General features: G+C 34.7%; 3 protein-coding genes, 1 long non-coding RNA gene and 1 pseudogene across 6 annotated transcripts; 4 read left to right on the forward strand and 1 right to left on the reverse strand.

The window, feature by feature from the left end:
- Nucleotides 1-2,771: 2,771 nt before the first annotated feature.
- LOC103862335 (upstream activation factor subunit spp27) lies at nucleotides 2,772-4,088 on the forward strand. The gene is made up of 2 exons (XM_009140030.3): nucleotides 2,772-3,162; nucleotides 3,697-4,088. The coding sequence occupies exons 1-2, from the start codon at nucleotides 2,854-2,856 to the stop codon at nucleotides 3,811-3,813; spliced, it is 426 nt and encodes a 141-aa protein (XP_009138278.2). The 5' UTR covers nucleotides 2,772-2,853; the 3' UTR covers nucleotides 3,814-4,088.
- Nucleotides 3,974-5,623, reverse strand: LOC117133010. The gene is made up of 2 exons (XR_004456822.1): nucleotides 5,436-5,623; nucleotides 3,974-5,157 (listed from the first exon to the last, which is right to left on the reverse strand). It is a non-coding gene; the product is annotated as an uncharacterized LOC117133010 (long non-coding RNA).
- Nucleotides 5,624-6,313: 690 nt separating this feature from the next.
- Nucleotides 6,314-10,115, forward strand: LOC103862342 (UPF0496 protein At4g34320). Of its 3 annotated transcripts, none has more exons than XM_009140041.3 (3): nucleotides 6,314-6,393; nucleotides 8,315-8,800; nucleotides 9,235-10,115. In XM_009140041.3, exons 2-3 carry the CDS (start codon nucleotides 8,344-8,346, stop codon nucleotides 9,912-9,914), a joined length of 1,137 nt encoding a protein of 378 aa, XP_009138289.2. In that variant the 5' UTR covers nucleotides 6,314-6,393; nucleotides 8,315-8,343; the 3' UTR covers nucleotides 9,915-10,115. The 3 variants fall into 3 exon arrangements, with proteins under 3 accessions (XP_009138289.2, XP_009138288.2, XP_033144744.1); XM_009140040.3 differs by lacking the exon at nucleotides 6,314-6,393 and adding an exon at nucleotides 6,466-8,170; XM_033288853.1 differs by lacking the exon at nucleotides 6,314-6,393 and having other exon boundaries at nucleotides 6,472-8,800.
- Nucleotides 10,116-10,359: 244 nt separating this feature from the next.
- LOC103862341 (protein JINGUBANG-like) lies at nucleotides 10,360-14,705 on the forward strand. The gene has a single exon (XM_033288851.1). It carries the CDS (start codon nucleotides 11,971-11,973, stop codon nucleotides 13,438-13,440), a length of 1,470 nt encoding a protein of 489 aa, XP_033144742.1. The 5' UTR covers nucleotides 10,360-11,970; the 3' UTR covers nucleotides 13,441-14,705.
- Nucleotides 14,706-15,334: 629 nt separating this feature from the next.
- On the forward strand, nucleotides 15,335-18,443 carry LOC103862340 (annotated as a pseudogene).
- Nucleotides 18,444-23,299: the final 4,856 nt, after the last annotated feature.

A 23,299-nucleotide genomic window follows, 5' to 3' on the forward strand; every position in this document is an offset into this window, starting at 1 on the left:
TTATTTATTTTTGTTTATTTATTTAATTTTAAACCAAGGGTATTAGGGATATTTTACCCTTTAATGAATGTTATTTTTGTGACTTTCTTCTTTTAGTGTCATTTTTGAGACATAAACTTCAAAAGGTGCTATTATTGACATTTGCCATTGTCTAAATCTGTTGTTAGTGAAAATTCATAAGTTTGTCTAACTGTATTTTATATAGAGAAAAAGACTATTATAGCACCAAACCAAGTTTTTGTTCCCAAAGTAGCACTCAAGGCTCAAAGTCACAAAAATAGGTTTCATTAAAGAGGTAAATATACATTTATACCCCTTGGGTTAATTAATCCAAACCTTAGGGTTTAGAGTTTTTTTTTTTTTTTTTTTTGTCGACAACATTACAGATTCATATTGACTCTGTAAACCACACCGGAAGATATTGATCCATGTGAACGACGAAAGACGTTTGTTTCCTGACACTGCGTGCAAGGTTATCCGCCTTTGTATTCTGCGTTCTTGGTACATGTATAATCTCTGATCGTGTGAAGCTCTCTTTCAGACTCTTGATATCTTCCAAATAACTTGCAAAAGCTGGCCACTCTTCTGGTTCCGAAACCATCTTCACCAATTGAGAACAATCTGTTGCAAACGTAACCTGGAACTGACGTAAATTCTTCATACATTCCATAGCCCATAGTAGCGCCTCCATCTCTGCATGCAAGGGAGTTAAAGAAGCCCTTACATTCCTGGCTCCCATTAGACCTTCAAAACCTTCTAACGCACTGAACCAACCCTGACCAGAAAACATATCCCCCTCTTTCCATGATCCATCTGTAAAACACCATCTTCCAGGAATTGACGGCAAAGATGCCTGAACCTGTGTTCCCGTGTTCTGGTCCTTCAAAATTTGTGCCTCTGCCCAGAGTGTGGATTCTGTCTCTGCCAACTTAAGAGTGTCCCTAGGGTCTATATCTAGATTACTAAAAACCTTATTATTTCTTCCTTTCCAAATGTACCAAAGGATCCAAGCAAAGTGATGATCCTCTATCGGTGGAGCAATTCTCCAGAAAAGATGATCCATGTTTGTAAATATAGAGCTTGTTGGGAAAATAGTTGGATTTGTTGGAATCTTTGACAGCGCCCAAACCTGAATTGCTGGAGGACACTCAAAAAACACATGATTAATCGACTCCTCATCCGCTCCACATCTTGCACAACATATATCTCCCTGGATCCCCCGCGCTTGCAAATTCTTCTTAACTGCGACACACCCTGAAACCAATTGCCAAAGAAAATGTTTTATTTTTGGTGGACACCTTAGTTTCCAACAATATGCCTTTAGAACATCAACTGTAGGTCCAAGTAATACTGGTGATCTTTCCCTATCCGGATAAATCCTCTCCACTTGATATCCTGATTTAACCGTAAATTTCCCATTATTTGTGAAATGCCATCCTTCCTTATCAACCATCTGGTTTCTACTCAGTGGTATGCTCTCTATGATTTTCACATCCTGCGGATCTACCAAAGTCCGAATAACCTGCGTATTCCATTGTCGCGTAGTGGAATCAATAAGGGAATCCACAGTAAGGTCTGGGTACAAATTGTGTTGATTTTTATTGGCTGGTCTCGGGCGAGTGGTTGGGAGCCAAGGATCGTTCCATACAGATATAGAGGATCCTGTTCCCACCCTTTTGATTAGTCCTTTGCTTACCAGAGATCTAGCAGATACAATACTCCTCCAGCCGTATGACGGAGAGTATGTTCGAATCGGTTCCAGGGGTGAGGCGTTCCTATAATACCTACCCTTGAAAACTCGAGAAAATAAAGTGTTTGGCTTTTCTATTAGCCTCCACAACTGCTTACCAAGCATAGCTGTATTGAAATCAGTTATATCCTTGAAACCTAGTCCTCCATCTTCCTTGCTGACACATACCTTGTCCCATGATTTCCAATGTAATCCTCTTGTACTGCCCCCAGGACTCCACCAAAATTGTGCTACTGCACTCATCGTATTTTTTTGCAATTGCCTTAGGGTTTAGAGTTAAGGGGTGGGGTTTTGGAACTAGGGTTTAAAATTTTATAAAAAAATAAATACTAAAATAAAAAAATAAAATTTTAAAAACAGTTTCAAAAAGTATTTTTAAATTATAAAAAGAAAATTTGAAAAAAATAAAATAAAAAATTCAAAAAAAAAATTCAAAAAAAAATTATAAAAATTTTGAATCTGAAAACATATAATCTGAAACTATAAAAAAAATTTCTTTTTTTTTTTTATTTTTTATTTTTTTTTATTTTTTTTATTTATTTTTGTTTATTTATTTAATTTAAAACCAAGGGTATTAAGGATATTTTACCCTTTAATGAATGTCATTTTTGTGATTTTCTACTTCTAGTGCTATTTTTGAGACATAAACTTCAAAAGGTGCTATTATTGAAAATTGTCCTTTTATATATGTAATTTTTATAATTACCAAAATATTTTTTATAATTAAACTCAAAAACTAAAATATCTAATGTAAATATAAAATACATATATAACTTATTTATTTGTTAACGCGTAGATCCCATCTAAACTTTGAATAATTTGTTTACCTAGTCTCTGATCTTCTACGAAACCCTTATCCATCTAGCAATGTTTTAAACATTAGGAAATGTATTCCTTTGCAAACAACCAATATTAATTCGATTCTGACATACTGTCTGTCTTGGTAGTAAACCAGAACCAGACAACATTGGTCCGGTTTAGACTAAACGGTTTACATAGAAACTCGAGAAATCAAAAGGGACACAAAGGGATAAAGCAAAACCTCTCTCGTCTTCCAACTCCACCACACAGACAGACAGACAGACACAACACCCAAGACGACAATGGCTCTTTCTTCTGCTACCTTCTCTACCTTTCTCCGCGTCGATACGGCGCCGTTCCGGAGTACGCCGTCTCTCTCCTCCCTCCGTATTTCCTCTCATCCGGCTAACCTGCGTATGGTTCGAGCCGTGACCTCCGCGACCGCGGCGTCCTCCGAGCCGTCTTCAACCACCAAGACGAGGGAGCCACGTGGCATCATGAAGCCTCGCCCGGTGACCCCCGAGATGCAGGACGTTGTCGGCGAATCGGTGATACCTCGCACACAGGCCCTCAAGCGTATTTGGGCTTACATCAAGGAACACGACCTTCAAGTAAACTCTCTCTCTCTCTCTCTCTCTGTTAAAAGGCTTTACCTTTATTGTAGACTAATCCCAAACAGGGTCTTTCTAATTGCTTATTGATTCAAAAGAGACAGCTTTTTAATAATTTGGATGAGGTGTGAAACCTTTTTGGAGCTTAGTAAAAACCTTCTAACAGCTTATGTTGACTAGGCTCTGTGTTATCCTCTATGTTGTGATGATACAGCTGACTAGTGACCTCAATTGTTATTATTAAATAGTAAATCCCTTTTTTATTCCTTAGTTAGTTGTCATGTTTGGATTTGAATCACCTTATCTAATGACTATTTTGAGTTCTGTCTAGTTGGAACAAATGTAGATTTTATTCACGTTTTGCTTTTAGCTCACCTTAAGAAAGTTTACTTGTGCTCGTGTTCTGTTGTTATGGGTTTTAGTAGTGATAACTTTTCAACATAATGACTGCAAGTCAATTCATATTATATCTTTTGTGTTGTTAACCTTGGTGGTGGTGACTTAAAATGAGTGTAATGTTGTTCTTTCTTACAGGATCCACAAAACAAGAAGGTTATAATCTGCGACGAGAAGCTGAAGAAGATATTTGATGGCAAAGACCGTGTCGGCTTCTTGGAGATTGCAAAGCTCATCGGCCCTCACTTTCTCTGAATGAATTGAAATTTGGCTGAAAAAAAAAAGAGAATCAATCATTTGCATATGTTTTGGTGAGCTATCAAGGGAGCAGATTATAATATTAGTAAAATGTTAGGGTTTTTAAGAAGTTTTATTCAACCAAGTTTAGTCGTTAAGCCTTTGGAGGATATCTATAGTCGGTTATGTGTCTCCTTGCTTCCCGTTTGCGGTTACAAATATGCTTCATCTTTTTTTTTTTTGTCTTAGGACATGAACAACTCTTTTATGAATCGGTCAGTTGTGTTCGTTTACATCGTTTCTCTCGTGTTTTTCTTTAGAAAGTGTATTTTATTGCGGTATAAAAATACATGCGAGGCGTGGTCATTCTTGTTAACAAGCGTAGAGTTCACAACTTCAAAAGACACAAGTTCATGGAGTACTGTCCAACAAAGTATGGCAATGTCTAATATTCATATTAATTCTAAAAACTTGAGATCATTTCGCAAGGAAAATAAAATTGCTTCGTCTCCAATCTTGCAATCGCCGTCTCTTCCCCGCCAACAACCGGTTCTCTCTCAATCAACCTCTCCTCACAGTCCTGTGCTGCCATCTCCCAGTTTCGGTATCTAAAGAAACTATATATACATGACGAAACTGTGACAGATAGGGGATAATTGTGATAGATAGGGGAGCTTATAAGTGGCTCAATGACTTGCTTCGCCAGCTCCACAAGAAAGGGATTGTACAAGTCCTTAGTTTCTGTGAGTTTGTTGACTACTTATGGGGTCTCTTTACATTACAACAATTACTGACACTCAGCTCGCAGCGTTCAAGATCCAATGTTAAACCGGAAACTGGGATACATGATTTGATTGAACCAAAGATGAACGAAGGTGGTTTGTGCTAGTTGATGTACAGCTTTACTATAGTTTTTCATTGATTCTGTGTGTACATAACAAAACACGAGTAGGTTTCTTTCTTTTCCTTCTCTACTCACTGGTTTTTATTCGTGTTCCAAATTTATTTGCACAATTATGTGCTAGTGGGAATAAATATGAATAAAGGTGTATATCGCACAAGAAAAAGTGGCCATAGTGCGATGTTGTCTTTTCATTACATTTATCAGATTCAGACATATCTAATTTAATATCAACTGAAATCTATGAAATTAATTCCATGCTAGTCCTGTTTTTCAGGGTCATTCTTGATGTTTTTGCCATTAAAATGTGTATAGTGGTAGAAAAAGAAATGTACATTATGGAAAATTTCTGCTTATAAGATTGTGTGGTAGAAGATCTAGTTCACACGGATTCATCCATTAGAAAATTTCATGTAACGCAACTCTGTAATATATTAAGCAATAATGTTCTTTTCCAGTAACTAATTTTTTTTTTTTTTTGTTAATTGGAGGTTCAAAGGTGATCCGTAATTCGCATGTGGTTTCCATTTGCCCAAAAGCCTGTAATCTGCACGTGGTTTCCGATTGCCAACCATCTAATCCCCTGGCCCGGAACCAGCTGGTACTAATACCCATTACCCAAGGACCCGATACCAACGCCATGACAACTTTAAACTTAGGAAAGGCGTAAAGCATTCCGTGGCCACAAGGAGTATTCGAACCCGGATCCGTATTGGTGTGTTAACTACCTCAAGACCACTAGTCCCGTAAGTAAAATTTAAAATAGATCAAAGCTAAAAGCAAGTTAGCAATATTTCAATAAACATCAAAACGAAGGTTATATAAAAGAGAAATAAGAACACTCAACGCACCCTTTTCTCCTGTTAAATTGTTTTAGAGAAAAAAAGAAACTGGCATTTACCAGTTAAATCAATATGAAGTTATGATCAACCAATACAAGTATCGAACAAAAAGATCAATTTGCTTTGGGAAAAGAATTACTGAACAAAAAAATATTTTTACAGAACCAAAAAATAATTAATCAGGTAACTTGTGGAAGCAAGGCAGCGCGTCAAAAAGCACGTGACGTAGCGTATCGGTAGTTATTTCCCGCGGAATATTTGTATTTCAGTGTTATCTGACGCGTGTTCTTATGGTTTCCTTACTTCTCTCCCTCAACAAGACCATCCGAATTTTCTGGTATCACTAATTACCAATTTACCATTATGTTATCTCCGACGTAATACTTTTTTTTGTATCACCGACATTAGAATGTTGGAAGCGTACCTTTTTTCTTGAAAGAATGTTAGAAGTGTATTTACAAGTAATAAATAAAATTTATCTTTTCTTAAGTTAATAAGAAGGTATAACTTTCACATTACATTTTTTAAGAAAAAATTATCTCCATTTTTTTTGTAAGAAGGTATAACTTAGCTTATGCTTTTACTGCCAAAAATGATAAGAGAAAGTTAATGAACAACGTTTACTAGATGAACACATTTTATAAAATAAAATAAGTGTTAATGGTAATTTGGTAAAATGTCCAAGAGAGATAGCTGTCTGATGACTTGTTCACCAAGTTGGTATCGTCAAGTATAAAAAGGGAAGCTGGTGAGGACACAAATTTGTTGTTTTTAAGACGCTTTGGGCGGAAAGAGATAGAAAAAGAGAGAGGCTCCAAGGTTTCTTATCTGCTGCAACACCACTGATTAATTAAGGTAATGCTTAGCTAATCTGTTAATCTCTTTCAATCATTACATCATCAATTCATCATTTAGTACTTCGTGCAAGCTAGTCCTATACTATCAATTAAGATTCACCACTCACCATAGGAGACTAGGAGTACATAGTCATTCAGTCCTTTCTGAAGTTAAATTGGATAAGATGAAAAAGTTTAACTGAAAAAATAAGATGAATGAGCTGTAGACGAATTGTGTATGAAAAAATATATTTTATATATTGTATGAAAAAATCTATTTTATATATTGTATGAAAAAATCTATTTTATATACATGTTTTTGCATAATAGTAGATATCGAAATTTTTATTTGAGCGACATGTTAATTATGTCATTATTTTCAAATTTCAAATGGTATGATTGTAGAAAAGTTATTGATGATTAATGTTTCATTCTACCATATTTTAGTCCTTACTCTAACTAGAAAACTTAGCAACATACAGGTTTTAATGCTTTTTAAATTTCACAAAATCATCTGACACAATTAGTTAAAGGATATTTCAGCTGTAGTTAAAACATTCAGGCAGCATTGCTTGTGTAGTTTTCATTATAAATTTTCCAATAATATCTGGGAATAAGAAGATACGAATCTACATTTCAATTTATAGTTTTTTAATATTTTGGTAGAAAAGTAAAAATTTTATCCAAAAATAAAAAATAAAACAAAAATTGTGGAAGCCTTGTTGGACAATCTTCCGGAAACGATATCAGCTACCATTAACCATGTACAGTTATTTTACCAATTGCTATATTGCTAACAAAAGAACATAACCAAAAAAGAAGTGAAAATCATATGAATGCAAATAAAGTAATATAGAAAGTTTTATTTTTTTGCTAAAATAGTATAGAAAGTTATTGGCCGATAGTTTCTTCAAACAAGCATTTCTGTTTATCTTGTGTGCTTGATTTGTTGGCTTAATCATTGATACTCAACCCATTAGCCATTACATGCATCTTTACTTAAGCATGACCATGGACTATGATTTGAAGCAGTACCATTCTTTCATTTAATATTTAAATTGTTTAGGATTTAGTAGAGGAGTGTATACTGTATATTGAAATATAATATTTATTAGTATACACATATCTAGCGAGAGCAAACAAGTATGTGGCGGCTACATCTACATGCCCTGGCTGCATTGAAATAAAATATCTATTACAGTACGTTACACCTAGCATATAAATCAAGTCAACACAAAATTAAATGCAAGACTTAACGTGTACGTGCTTAATAACGCCCATAACAGTTCGCGTAGGGCCATATATAGTTTAATCATCATAATCCAGATCTTCCTATCGGAAGAACAATTATAGTTAAACTCTATATGCATTATTATATTAGTTAAAACTAACAAGATAATGAGTTAAAGATGCATCACATATCTGTTTGTGACCAAAGCATGAACAACTAAATCAGTACGTAACCTTTTGTCAACCATCAGATAATACACCGTACATGATATACACGTGGTATAATAGAAATTGCGTGATATTTACATTACATGTAAAAACAAATGAATGATTGCGTAGGCAAAAAGGCTGCTAAGTAGAGAGAGAGAGAGAGTAAACGTTTGCTTCCCGCGTTATACAATGCCCTAATACTCATCATCATCATGCGTGCAAGCTATTTTTCATTTCCTTTAACGATTCTCATTCTTACTCTCTTCAAGCTTCTTCTTTCTTCTTTCTTAATTATTTTCTCCTTTTTTCCCGGAAAATTCTCTCTGTTGTTGTTCTCTCCTGATAAGCCCGACCAAGTTTATCCTCTTTCTCACTAATCATTTCTCTTACAACTTCTTTCAATCTCCCTTTAAAACCTAACCTTTTGTTTCAGTTTACAGATTCTTCAATCTTTGTACGTTCATTTCCATGTTAAAGAACTTCTTTATTCATATTTTCAGATAATTATTTGAGTTCCAAGAAGAAGAAGATGGGAAACCAAACAAGCAAGAAGTCACATGAGACATCGTCTAAGACCACAACGACGAGCATGCACTACACAACGGAGCTGAGATCATACGAGGCTGCTTGTAAAGCAGACACGGAGCTACAGTCTTTCGACACGTGTATGCAGGCACGGACAAGTCACGTGATAAGCACGCTAGCTACGGGTGTTGAGGTTCGAGCGCTCTCGTTCGATTCCCTCAAAGAAGTGACCGAGTGTTTGCTTGAGATGAATCAAGAAGTGGTGAAAGTGATATTGGATTGTAAGAAAGATATATGGAAGAATCAAGAACTGTTTGAACTCGTTGAAGATTACTTTGAGAATAGCTTGAAGACCCTTGACTTCTGTGCTGCTTTGGAGAAAGGTTTGAGAAAGGCACGTGATAGTCAGCTTTTGATTCTTGTTGCTCTTCAGCAGTTTGAAGACGAGAGCCTCGTTGAAGGTTCGTTAAACAATTTTTTAATTCATTTTCTTTGGGTCGGGTCTTTAATGGATTTATAAAAAGCATACTAAAATCTTTAAATTTAAAAGTACTATCTCCGTTCTGTTAGAATATTTATTTAAAAAAAAAATTTTGCATATAGTTTTATAAACGCATTATTTGTTTGTAACTATCAATTTTCAATAAAGTTAAACAAATAAGTATTTAATAAATTCAATTTTTGAATTTTTTTTCAGTTTTTTACTATTAACTAACAAAAATCATAGAAAATATTAAAAAAGTTATTTTTGTGAAATATTTTTTTTCTAAAATATCTATCTTATGATAAACTAGAGAGTATCTTATTGTCTTTTGTCCTATTATTCTAGTTTTCATTACACATTTGAAACACTGATTTTAGTTGTGGTAACAACTTATCTCGTGTTTATTCGCAGGTGGGAATGGATACGAGAAAACACTTGAAGAGCTGAAGAATTTCAAAGAGGCAGAGTCACCTTTCGACGAAGACTTCTTCAAGATGTTCCAATCTGTTTACAAGCACCAGATGCTGATGCTTGAGAAGCTACAACATCGCAAGAACAAGCTTGACAAGAAGCTCAAGTCCATCCACACATGGAGAAAACTCTCCAGCATCATCTTCGTGGCTACATTCGCCACTGTACTCATCTGCTCAGTCGTGGCTGCGGCCATGGCGGCTCCTCCCGTGGCTGCGGCTCTGGCTGCAGCTACAGCTATACCGCTGGGATCAATGGGGAAATGGGTTGACTCTCTGTGGAAAAACTATGAAAATGCACTCAAGGGACAGAAAGAAGTGATCAGTTCCATGCAGGCAGGGACATTTGTCGCGGTCAAGGACTTGGATAACATCAGGATTCTGATTGAACGGCTGGAGATTGAGATCAAGGGGATGGTGATGTGTGCGGAGTTCGCGGTGGAGCATGAAGCTGTGAGGATTGGGATTGCTGAGATTAAGAAGAAGCTGGAGGTGTTTAAGAAGTGTGTAGAGGAGTTGGGGGTTCAAGCTGATTTGTGTAGCAGAGATATAAGAAGGGCAAGGACTGTGATACTGCAGAGGATCATCAAGCATCCCAACCATGGTAGTAGCAGCACCTGAAAAACATACAAGGAAACACAAAGGAACTATCATTTCTTATTCTTCAGCTTTGTGCTGCAAATAATAAAATGTTTGAAAACTCTCTATAAAGAACAGTACAGATTCTTTCTTGAGTTTATTCTCAATGTTTAATTACTAAACTGCTGCATTTCTGTATTCTTTGATGATTGAAAACAATGAAATATAAGTATTTTTTTTTAACGTTTGGACTATTAGTAGGAGTTTACAATATCAGAGTGAGCAAAACATACTAAAGAATACAACTAGATACTAATAGGAGAGTTAGTTTATTCAGTTCACCAGAGAACTAGAGTTTAATTTAACGAGATAGGCCTTTAACTCTGGCACAGTCTAACTAATGTATGTTAGATCCAAGTTTCTCCAAGAAACTTATTCTCTGTTCTTAGCTTAGACAGAGCAACATGTGTTTTCTTCTTTGCTTCATTCTGAACTTCACTGAATAAAAGATCTCTTTCAGAATCCATGGTAGGAGGAGCAAATGAGAACTCTTGTTTAGTGGATCAGTCTTATTCAGAAGCGTTCTCATCACGCAGGAATCGCTTCTGGTAGCACAGGTAACCGAGTATAGATAGCTGAGAAGTTTGATCGCTTCCTTATTGAGTCATACATAGAAGACAACAAGATGGTCGTCAAGTGGTGTACAAGCACTCCTCATTGTGTGAATGCAATACGAGCTGATTTCATAGATCAAAACTGAAATGAAGCTCAACTCAAATCCTGTGTTTTGTCCAAATGATCTCATAGCAGAAAAAGTTTGCCTCTATATCTGACTAATTATTTTATGTTCTTATAGTTGTTATACAACTCTACTTGTGGCTTATTTTTCCTTGTACTAGACTTCTAATACATAGATCTCTGGTATTTGCCTCTTGATGCCTTTGAGATGTAAACTTGCAAGTGAAGAGAGTAATTTATTAGTGGTTAATTTGATAGCAACAGAACCAGTATGAAAAGTCTGGCTCAAATGTTATGTGGTCATAGAACTTTTGGATATACATGGGATTAAAAGAGGTCTAATATAGATTCTAGTTTCCAGTCTTTGATATTACTACATACATTAAAAATAGTTTCATAAAAGTTTTGATCACCAAGTGCACTTTCAACTTTGGAAAATTATTACTCAAAGAAAAAAATTGTTTTAAGTTAAGGTTGAAGACATTATTAAGATGTTAAATATGAGATACAAATATGTATGAAGAACAAGAGAGATATTTGCGAAGTCAAAAGCCAATCGAATAAAAGATAAGCATAAATAGTTAACAACTAACAAATAGTGGAAACATGCCTAAAATCATTTGCCTAATATTCAAGTGGTTTATAAAAGTCTTTTGATATAAATATATATGTTTGATCATAGTTTTAATATTTTTTATGGATATATCAAGTGTTATGGCCTTGTGGGACAAGGACAACAAATGCTTTGACAATATGGTACATTCGTTTAATTATCTTTTGACAAAACAAAAGATATTTTTAGGCAGTAAAGCTATGTGAAATGAGCTATGGAGGAGAATCAGGAGATTTAACTATCTTTAGGCTTGCGTGCCTAATATTCCAATGTATCTACAACCTCAAATACATTTAACAAAGAATGTTCACGTTCAATGTAATACAGTACATGCATTTAGATACTTCCGAAAAAAATCATAGAAGCTTCCACTAGTTTCAACCACGTGGGAAGCACCCCTCCACATATCACATAATGATCACTAGTCTTTTGATATTTTGTTTTTGTATATAAGTGTGCATTAATAAGATCATTTAAACAATCCCTCAAGATGCTCTAGACCCTTCAATTTCCCGTCAAAATCTCTATCCATATTTTGCCAACCAAAATCTACAAACACACATTATCCCTCAACTTTCTTATTCATAGCAACCAAAACCCGAAAAAAAAACTCCCTAAACAAAAAAAAGTTGGAAGAGAATTTTATCATTATTCTATAACCTTTTTTTTTTTGAAGAAGTATAACCTTCTTTCTTTTTAAAATCAAAACATTAATTTTACTTTTGCGACAAAGATTTGAAGGAAGATATGAGGAACGAAACGGGTGGTACCATGGTCGTTGATCTCCAAACCGATCCATATACCATTAATCACCATCCCTACGATCATTGCGACAATGGTCACAAACCGAGGCCATTATTGAAAGCTGACCACGACGGAATATGCCCTCCTGAAGATCCCATCATTAGTGACACCAACCTAACTCACCAGCGGTTTAGCAGTGTCTCATCATCGATTATGAGCATCGGTCCGAACAGCGGAGAAGGTTCTCCATGCGTAATGTCTCCTTGGGCTCGTGTGTCGCCACCGTGGCCTGCGGGTTTTAATGAAGAAAATTCTTTAGAGACCATTGGTCTCATTGGCTCTATTGTACGTGAAGAAGGGTATATATACTCGCTAGCGGCTTCTGGTGACCTTCTCTACACGGGCTCGGACTCTAAGAACGTTAGGGTTTGGAAGAATTTGAAGGACTACGCGGGGTTTAAATCAAGAAGTGGGCTCATTAAGGCTATTGTGATATGTGGAGACCGGGTCTTTACAGGCCACCAAGATGGTAAGATCCGGATTTGGAAGGTTTCTACAAGAAAACCGGGTAAACACAAACGGGTTGGAACGTTGCCCACGTTTAAATCGATGGTCAAGACCTCCGTGAACCCTAAGAATATCATGGAGGCACGCCGCAATAAAAACTCCAAGAAAAAGAAGCATAAGGACGCCGTGTCGAGTCTTAGCATGGACGTGGAGGTTGGTTTGTTGTACTCGAGCTCTTGGGATAGGACGATCAAAGTGTGGAGAATCTCGGACTCAAAATGTTTGGAATCTATACAGGCGCATGATGACGCGATAAACTCGGTGATGTTCGGTTTCGATGACTTGGTGTTCACGGGATCTGCGGATGGTACGGTTAAAGTGTGGAAACGTGAGATGCAAGTCAAAGGAACTAAGCATGAGTTGGAACAAGTTTTGCTCAAGCAAGAAAACGCGGTAACCGCATTGGCTGTGATACCAAAGTCTTCGATGATATATTCCGGTTCATCGGACGGTTTAGTGAATTATTGGGAGCGTTCTAAAGGTATATTCATCGGTGGAATACTCAAAGGGCACAAGTCCGCCGTGCTATGTCTAACAGTAGCGGGGAACTTGTTATTGAGTGGGGCTGCTGACAAGAACATATGTGTCTGGACGCGGGACCCGTCTGATGGGTCTCATCAATGTGTGTCTGTTTTGACGGGACACATGGGACCGGTTAAGTGTCTAGCCGTGGAGGAGGAACAAGCTTACCGTACAGGAGTTAAAGCATCTACGGTTAGTGAGGGAGACAGGAAGTGGATTATATATAGTGGAAGTTTGGACAAGTCGGTGAAAGTTTGGCGTGTGTCGGATAGGATGGGGACGTGGAGGGAAGTGGACGAGCCATCAGCATCTTCAGGGCGGAAGAGCTCTTTGTCACCACATGGAGGGAGTGGCGCGTGGAGTTCATGTGATTTGGGAAAATAAAAAGGAATAATGTATCGGAGCATAGTGTGATTACTTACGAAGATGTGTATCAGTCACGATGACCGTCGTCACGACCGGGAAAGAGTGGAAGGACTGTGTTTGAATTTCGTGGCCTTAAGTCAGCTAGTGAGGGAGTCAAAGTCAGGTTGATGGTTTTCACGTAATGAATTTTACTTCTTCATTTTTTTTTTGCTCCAAAAGAAAATATTTGTTTAAAAACGAAATTATACTATTTACCTTTTCCCTAAATTTGTAAAGTATAAAACAAAGACTAAATCAAACATGTGTGTTGTCTTTGTGTTCTATATCGTGGTTGCAACTTTATACTTTGGAATTTTGGTGATACGTGGTTTTTACTTTCGTTAGGGTTTAGCTTTCTAAATTTCATTCAGGAATATTGGTTCTTGAGAAATTATATGCTTTTGTTATGGCAACCAGATCGAAATGATTGAACCAAAATACTTGTTTGTCAATAATCAAATTGTAGTCAGTTTGAATTTGTTGTGTAAAATAGGGTTTGCAGACACTAGACATATGAACATCGCTCGTCGTGCAAAGTGGGTTGTTGTGAAGATAATGCCTCGCCAACATGGTAAAATTTAAATGTCATTTTTTTCTAACTAATCTAAATAATTAACATGTAAGCAGCTATTACCACCAAATATCCACCTAAAGTCGTTGGAAATTAGTAACCAGTGAATTTGAAATTACCATTTAGACATAATTATTTTGATATACGAAACACATTACTAATCACATAGCATGGTTCAAAAATCAAACGACAACAATAATTGGAAAACAAACATAATTCATAATTATGAACTAATCATTTCGTAAATCGTAATCAATCAGTAAACCGAAACACAATTCCACAGCCGAATCATTCATTATGTAATTATAAGCATCCGGTTTTCTAAGAACCGCGTAATTCCGGTTATTAGAACATGATGGATGGTTATTAGAAATGAATATGGTTTACGAAACTACCCTCTCTTTGACCCTTTCGCAACGCATCGTTGTCAACTCCCAACCCGCGTTGACGGCAATAATTTTCCCGGAAAATAAATATTCAATTTCTTTAGGTGCAGAGAAAAATCAAAACACAAAGAGAGAAGGACAATTGTCAATAATAGCACCTTTTGAAGTCTATGTCTCAAAAAGGGCATTAGAAGGAGAAAGTCACAAAAATGACATTCATTAAAGAGTAAAATATTCTTACTACCCTTGGTTTAAAATTAAATAAACAAACAAAAATAAATAAAAAATAATAAAAAAAAATAAAAAAAAGAAATTTTTTTATAGTTTCAGATTATATGTTTCAGATTCGAAATTTTTATAATTTTTTTTGAAATTTTTTTTTGAAATTTTTTTTTGAATTTTTTTTTTCTTTTTTTCAAATTTTCTTTTTATGATTTAAAAATACTTTTTGAAACTGTTTTTAAAATTTTTATTTTTTATTTTAGTATTTATTTTTTATAAAATTTTAAATCATAATTTCAAAACCCCACCCCTTAACTCTAAACCCTAAGGTTTGGATTAATTAACCCAAGAGGTATAAGTGTATATTTACCTCTTTAATGAAACCTATTTTTGTGACTTTGAGCCTTGAGTGCTACTTTGGGAACAAAAACTTGGTTTGGTGCTATCCTAGTCTTTTGGAATAATAATAATAGTAATTACAAAAAATATTTTTAACATCATCAGAAAAAAACTAAACTCTAAATTCGAAACCCTAAACCCTTGGGTAAACCCTAAACTCTTGGATAAATTATAAACTCTAAATTAAAAACACTAAACACTAAAACATTTAAGGGTTTAGGATTTTAGTTTTAACTATTTTTGATTTAGAGTTTATGATTTATCCAAGGGTTTAGGATTTACCCAAGGGTTTAGGGTTTCGGATTTAAGGTTTAGGGATTAGGATTTAGGGTTTAGTGTTTTGCTGACGACGTTAACAATATTTAAAAAAAAATTGTAACTACTACTTTTTTTACCTTTTTATTTTAAAAATATAATATAACTTGACAATATTTTGTTTCATTTTTTAAAAGATATCAAATTTGAAATAATGAAATCTTATTGGTTAGTGAACCTACAGGTTCATCCAAGAATAACTCTTTTATGTAATCAATTCGATGTCTTTCCGGAGATGGGTTCTTCTTTCTCACGCGATTCGCGTCTTTTCACCTTAATACTCTCTGTGAATTCAATAGTTTCCGGTTTAGGAACGTTTAGGAATTAGAGTTTCTTGTCCTAATTTTGGTAAGAAGATGGCTACTATTCTAAGCAAGTTCTCACCTTTACCATTATTACCAATCCCTAATGATGATGATGAAGAGTTTAGTTATAGTTTCCAGACTGATATCTCATTCGCTAACGAGTACACAGGCCCTAGTATTGCTAATGTCCCACGAGCTAACCCTCTCAAAGTTGATGAGATTCCTACAGCTCATCCCCTTTCGTCTTCTTCGTTGTTTAGTGGTCTCTCTTACCATGTAGTCCAACCACTCGTTTCAGTTACCAAGAAGCCACCTGACGCTAGTCCTAGTGTTTTTTTGAGGCCGCATCATGTGGTTTCTGGCTCCTCATCATCATCATCACCATCAGAGAGGTTGGATCTAGCAGAAGAAGATAAAAAGTTCAGTTGATTTACAGTTATCACTGTCCCCATCATCATCTGGTGAAGTAAGAGAGGATACAATAGATGATTGTACCAGTGAAGTGAATGCAAACCGTGTGAGATTCGTTAATGAATGTGACGAAAGCTCTTACATGACCGATGAGAACAGCGTAGCTGCAATACCTAGAGCTGAGAGGAAAGGTAAAAAGGGGTCGTGTTACCGATGCCTGATGGGGAACATGTTTACTGAGAAGGAAGTCTGCATCGTCTGCGAGCCAAGTACTGTTCCAACTGTGTGAGGAGAGCCATGGGTGCGATGCCTGAAGGGAGAAGGTGTCAGGTTTGCATTGGTCACAGAGTCTCTGAGTCCAATAGAATTGAGTCTCGGAAAGTGTTCGAGAATGCTGAAGCATCTTCTCACTGATTCAGAACTTCAGAAAGTCATGCATGACGAGGTCACCTGCAAGGCGAATCAGTTGTATGCACAGCTTATCTCTGTTAATGGCAGGCCGTTGAGTGAGGAAGAGCTTGACAGGTTGCAGACTTGTCCGTATCCACCTAAGAAGCTTAAACCTGGAGATTATTGGTATGATAAGCTTGCTAGCTATTGGGGAAAGGTAAAACTTCCTTTGTATACATATTTGCAATGTTCAATAAATGGTGTTAGTTAGGCCCTTTATATCGGATTATTGATTAAACAGGCGTCAAGAACATTTTTTTAAAAAATTGTTCTGAAAAATCGTTTCGTTTAAGTCTGATTTTCCGACTAAGCGCGGACACTTAGGTGTTGCCTAGACCGATTTTTAGAACAAAGTATATTTGTATTCATTTGTCAGGGTTTATATCTTGAATACTCAGCTGAATCATAGGCTTTCTATGTACATATTAAAGGTAGGAGAGAAGCCTTGCCAGATTATTAGTCATAACATGAACATTGGAGGTGCCATCATGGAGAAAGCAATCAATGGTGACACTGAGATTTTCATTAATAGCCGGGAAATAACCAAGACAGAGCTCATGATGCTCAAGGTACCTTAAAGAGTTAGTGTTATTGTTCTCCTTATAATTCATCATGTGTTACTGAGTGCCTCTTTGCTTTTGATGTAGATGGCGGCGGTGCAATGTGAAGGAAAGCCTCATTTTTAGGTCGATGCAGATGGAACTTATCAAGAGGAAGGTCAGAACCGTATCATGGGGAACATCTGGAGTAAGGTATGATTTCTAGAGCACATGGGCTTGCTTCTTTACAACATATGAGTTGTGAGGTTAAGATAAATAAGGGTATGAGGGATTGTAAATTATTCATTCATTTCTTTGCTTTCTTCATAACATAAACCGTATACAACTATGGATGTTTTTCTCAGAAAAGAGGTAGGCTTGCTTGTGATGTGCTCTCTCTACCATTTCCTCAAACTTCATCTGCAGTAGAGCCAACTGATGAACAACCCATATATAACCCAAAAATGCTTAACAGGCTTCTTCTGATTGGTAACGAGAAATGTGGCGCCACTACCATTTACAAACAAGTGAGCTATTTATACGTTTTACATATCTAGTAGAGAATCTGGTAATTGACTTCTTTTTTCTTGTTTCAGGCAAGGTCTCTTTATGAAGTCCCATTCACTAAAGACGAGCTTGAAAAAATCAAGTTCATAATCCAAACAAACCTCTACGCTTATCTCACAATGGTCCTTGAGGCACACGAAGAAGAGATGGACACTAACCAGGCTGATACGGAAGGTGAGACCAGCTGTAAAACAGTAAGCTCAATGAGTCCAAGGCTTAAACATTTTTCAGATTGGCTTCTGAAAGAAAAGGAGGAAGGAAACCTCAAGATCTTTCCAGCATCAAGCCGAGAGAATGCACAAACCGTTGCAGATCTCTGGAGAGTACCAGCCATTCAAGCTACTTACAAAAGACTTCGCGATACACTTCCTAGAACCGCTGTTTATTTTCTTGGACGAGTAAGATTTTTTTTGCATTTCAAATGCTTTCTTTGTTCTGCAAATAAGAGGACTAACCTTGTTTCTACTAAACAGATTTTTGAGATCTCGAGATCAGAATACGATCCTTCTAATATTGGATATATTGAAAGCTGAAGGACTGTCGTCTACGGAAGGACTTTCTTGTGTGGACTTCTCTTTCCCAGTAACCACCCAAGAAGGCTCTCTTGAGGATGATTATCATGTACACATGTACACATCATTTTCAGTATGTACACTATATGGTCACGTACATAGTTTACTACAGCAACTGCACAGTTGAATGCCAATCCAAAAAAACCTTTGTTCATCGTTGTTTCTTGTCAACATATACACATACTACATGTACATTCACTCGTTCTTTACCATGTACACATCTCTACTCAATTTTCTAATATTCACTACGGAAGCCTGCCGCGGTTATGCACTGCTTCTTTTAAGTGAACTAACTGTTTCTAATATTCACTACGAAACCGACGCCGTCGCTATTCTCCTCTTCACCTCGGTAAAAGTTACGAAAAGTTACTTACTCACACGCCTCACGCCTCGATAATAACTCGGTAGTCAGACTCGAGAAATTTTATCTTTCATCAAAGTGCAATTTGACTGATCTATGACTTTATATACAAGTATTTCAAGATTTATTAACATGTCTTGATAGTTTTTGTTAGAGGCTTTCATTTGGTGTCTTGACATTAATTTTGGTCGTCTATTGATTATTGGTGATTTATTTACTCTTCACGATCATCATACGATTATCAGTTTTTGTAACATCCATCCAAAATTTGATCAGCGGTGAGTTATAGTTTTTTAATAAAGAATATATATTTATTTTATTAGTTTTAAAATATAACTTATACAAGAGTTCAAACTTGTAGGCTCTAGATCTTCATTATTTAAACTATAAAGATGTTTTCTTACGAATATTTTGGGGCATTACAATTTATCTAAACGACCAAATCAGTACTATATCCACCGTAAATTGTGAATAAAAACTCATGATTTTGGTATAATCATTCCGTTTTGATATGTCGATTTTTTTGTTTTTACAAAATATTTGCACCCATACATATCCAACAAGCTAGTTAACGTAACAAATATGTGAAGTAAAAAGCACTAAAATTTAATAGAAATGAATATAATGGTTTCTTTATTTTATATTTGAATTCCAAAATACGTCTTAATGATTAATGCACCATAATCTTTGCCTCATGTTCATATTCTCTGATTATATCTGCTATAATCACAGTAACAAGCCAAATTTTGACAATCTAGCATAAACCTCCTTTTCCTAATACAATGATGTGCACATTCTTCACAAAAATCATATGGGTCACTGGCAGCATGAGGTTTAATTTTTTCATCATGAAGCACTTGATTTATTATTTGGATATCAAGTTGAGGGCTAGGTGCTTGACTTGAAATATCTGTTTTATCTTCAGAAAACGGGTTTGCAAAAATATTTGAGGTACCTACAAAGTTTTCAATCATATATAGAGTTATCAAATATTCATTTAAAATATTAAAATTTTTGAAAATGTATGATATTATATTTATCACTGAAAATATACTTACATGACATAAAAATTACTAGAAGAGTTGCAAACAAAACACCAGATTTCATCATTTTGGAAATTTAGTAGTAGTTAAGAATTACCGATTTTAAATTCTATTTGTTTTGATAATTTGTTGTGATGTTTTAAAAGTTTGATGCCCTCCTATTTATATATGTTTTCACAAATGTTACAAAAGAGCAATGTTTTAAATTACAGTTTGTGATATTAATAACCACAAAAGAAACTGCTAACTTTTAGATACTTTTACGAAACTAGATGGAACTGCAGTTACTTTTTTTTTGTATGGTGAAATGTTAAAAACTGTAAAGAGACTGTGCAATGCCCAATTGTATGTACATATAGTAAAAATGATTGTGTTAATATAATGAAATTAATAGTTTGAATATGTATAGGCACAGAGATTTATGATCAGTTTCAAAATTTTAAAAAGTGATGTTTTTAAATATTGAATAATAGAAGGACAGTAAAAACGACGTTATGTCTTCATCAAGTGCAACGACTCACTTTGAAACCTCAAAATATGTATCTTCTATTAAAATGTTCAATATTTGTACTCGTTTCACAGCTCCTTCACCTAAAACATTTTCTACAGCCTCCTTTGCGGATTAGGGTTAAAATTGTTGAACTTTATTTTTTTTATCTTTATTCACTTCTTTTGGATTCTGCCAAGAAATAAACGAGATTTCTTGTATTTTAATAATTATAATTTATTCGTTTTAGTTTTGAAAATTTCTGGTTGTATTATATCTTGTTTAAAATGTTTTGTAAGCTTCTTTTTTTCTTTCAAAATGTTCAACCATCAAAGAGATTTAGCTCGTCAATGATGATTTTCTGTTTGATTCAGAATTACATTGGAAACTATACAGTTCTAGAAACTCAACAGCATTGACTGTTCATTATTTGACAGTTGGAATCAAGGAGAATCTGATGGGCAAGGTTTTCAATTCCACATGTTTTGTGAAAAAAAAAATATATTTCCAACTGATTGTCAAGGTTATGGGACGGTTTCAAGACTGGTATGTTGAACACTGATAAGCGCCTTAAATCGGTAGTCAAACTCGACAAATTTCATCTTTCAACTGAGTGCAATTTAATCGTTTTATGACCTTATAGACAAGTATTTCAATACTTATTACCATGTATTGATAGCTTTTGTCAGATGCTTTCATTTGGTGTCTTGACATTAATTTTGGATCATCTGTTGATTATTGGTGATTTATTTACTCTTCACGATCATCATATGATTATCAATTTTTGTACCATCAATCCAAAATTTGATTAGCGGTGTGTCATAATTTCTATATAAAGAATATATATTTATTTTATTAGATTTAAAAATATAACTTATACAAGAGTTTAGACTTGTAGGCTCTAGACTTTCATTATTTTAACTATTAAAAATGTTTTCATATGAATTTTTTGAGGCATTACTATTTGTCTAAACGACCAAATCAATACTATCTCCACCGTAAATTTTGAATAAAAATTCGTAACTTATGTACAATCATTCCGTTTTGATATGTCAATTTTTTGTTTTTAAAATATATTTGCACTCATACATAACCTACAAGCTAGTTAACGTAACAAATACGTGAAGTAAGAAACACTAAAATTTAATAGTAAATAATATAATGGTTTCTTTATTTTATATTGGAATTCCAAAATTCATCTTAGTGATTAATGCACCATAATCTTTGCCACCCTGTACATATTCGCTGATTATATCTGCTATGATCACAATAACAAGCACAACTTCGACAATCTAGCATAAACCTCTTTTTTCTAATACAATGATGTTCACATTCTTGACAAAAATCCAAGTGGATTATTGGCAGCATGAGGTTTAATTTTTTCACCATGAAGCACTTGGTTTTTTTATTTGGATATCAAGTTGATGGCTAACTGCTTGACTTGAAATATCTGTTTTATCTTCAGAAAAGGATTTTGCAAAAATATTTGAGGCACCTACAAAACTTCAGTCATATATAGAGCTGTTAGATATTCATTTAAAATATTAAAGAAATTAAAAAAGTATGATATTATATTTATCACTGAAAATCAACTTACATGACATAAAAATTACTAGAAGAGTTGCAAGCAAAACACCCGATTTCATATTTTTGGAAATTTAGTAGTAGTTAAGACTTACCAATTTTAAAATCTATTTGTTTTGATATATTGTTGTGATGTTTAAAAAGTTTGATGTCATCCTATTTATATATGTTTTCACAAATGTTAGAAAAAAAGCAATGTTTTAAGTTACAATTTCTGATATTAATAAGCACAAAAGAAACTGCTAACTCTTAGATACTTTTACGAAACTATGTGAAACTGCAGTTACTTATTTTTTGTATTGTGAAATGTTAAAAACTGTAACGAGACTGTGCAATGGCCAAATGTTTGTATACATAGTAAAAATTATTGTGTTATTATGATGAAATTAAAAGTTTGAATCTTTACAGTTCACGGAGACTTATGATCAGTTTCAAAAGTTTAAAGTGATGTTTGTAAATATTGTAAAATAGAATGACCACCTTGCAGATAAATAAAAACAACGTTATATCTTCATCAAGTGCATCAATTCAATTTCAAGCCCAAAATATGTATTTTTCATAAAAATATTCAATATTTATACGAGTTGAATGCCAATCCAAAAAAACCTTTGTTCATCGTACATTCACTCGTTCTTTACTATGTACACATCACTACTCAATTTTCTAATATTCACTACGGAAGCCTGCCGCGGTTATGCACTGCTTCTTTTAAGTGAACTAACTGTTTCTAATATTCACTACGAAACCGACACCGTCGCTATTCTCCTCTTCACCTCGGTAAAAGTTACGAAAAGTTACTTACTCATACGCCTCACGCCTCGATAATAACTTTTGTTCTTATCTCCACACGGGCCCACCAAGTTATTTTAAAATTTAAAATTCTAACTAGTTAAATGTCGTTCCAACGAGAACAAAAACACAGATTACCTTTTTCAAAGGTAAATCATGACTTTTCACACAAAAAGTACTTCGGTAGCAACAACTGCCCTGGCACGTAAAAAAAACATAGAAATTGCAAATAACTCTTCTTAAAATGGTAAGTCTTTTGACATAGTTCATCAATATATATATATATATATAAATATACTAAAAAGTACTTGCATACATCTAAGGCATGCAGCTGCACCAAAAGTACTTATAAAACTATGATAAGACCCGCGCCTTGCGCGGGATTAAGTTATTATTTTTATTATATTTTGGAGAATGAAACAATAGTTTGGCATCATTTGGATTAGGGGTGTTCAATCCGGATATCGGGTTGGTTTCGGTTCGGTTCGGTTTTTTCGGTATTTCGGTTAGTAAAATATAACTACTATTCTAAATTCATATTTACTTTGACTTTAGTCTTTCACGTTCTTTTCAACGATTTCAACTGGACGACTAAATTGATCAGCCAATCTTGTTGCTTTAAATCATTAGTATTTATATATATATATATATATATATATATATATATATATTATTTAGTTTGAATATTTATTAAATAAAAATTCATATGCGTTATATTTTATGATCATTTGTAACTTATTATAACAAAAAATAATCTATTGATCACAAAATTTTCAAAGTGAGAATCTTCAAATTTCTAATAATATATAGACGTCTTGAAAAATTCAAAAGATAACA

Source organism: Brassica rapa, chromosome A03 (genome assembly GCF_000309985.2).
Source record: "Brassica rapa cultivar Chiifu-401-42 chromosome A03, CAAS_Brap_v3.01, whole genome shotgun sequence".
Taxonomy (NCBI): domain Eukaryota; kingdom Viridiplantae; phylum Streptophyta; class Magnoliopsida; order Brassicales; family Brassicaceae; genus Brassica; species Brassica rapa.

Coding starts and splice junctions, on each gene's coding strand:
- LOC103862335 (XM_009140030.3), top strand. CDS start 2,854: ATGGCTCTTTCTTCTGCTACCTTCTCTACCTTTCTCCGCGTCGATACG. Junction 3,163..3,696: donor TCAAGGAACACGACCTTCAA/GTAAACTCTCTC, acceptor TCTTTCTTACAG/GATCCACAAAACAAGAAGGT.
- LOC103862342 (XM_009140041.3), top strand. CDS start 8,344: ATGGGAAACCAAACAAGCAAGAAGTCACATGAGACATCGTCTAAGACC. Junction 8,801..9,234: donor AGACGAGAGCCTCGTTGAAG/GTTCGTTAAACA, acceptor GTTTATTCGCAG/GTGGGAATGGATACGAGAAA.
- LOC103862341 (XM_033288851.1), top strand. CDS start 11,971: ATGAGGAACGAAACGGGTGGTACCATGGTCGTTGATCTCCAAACCGAT.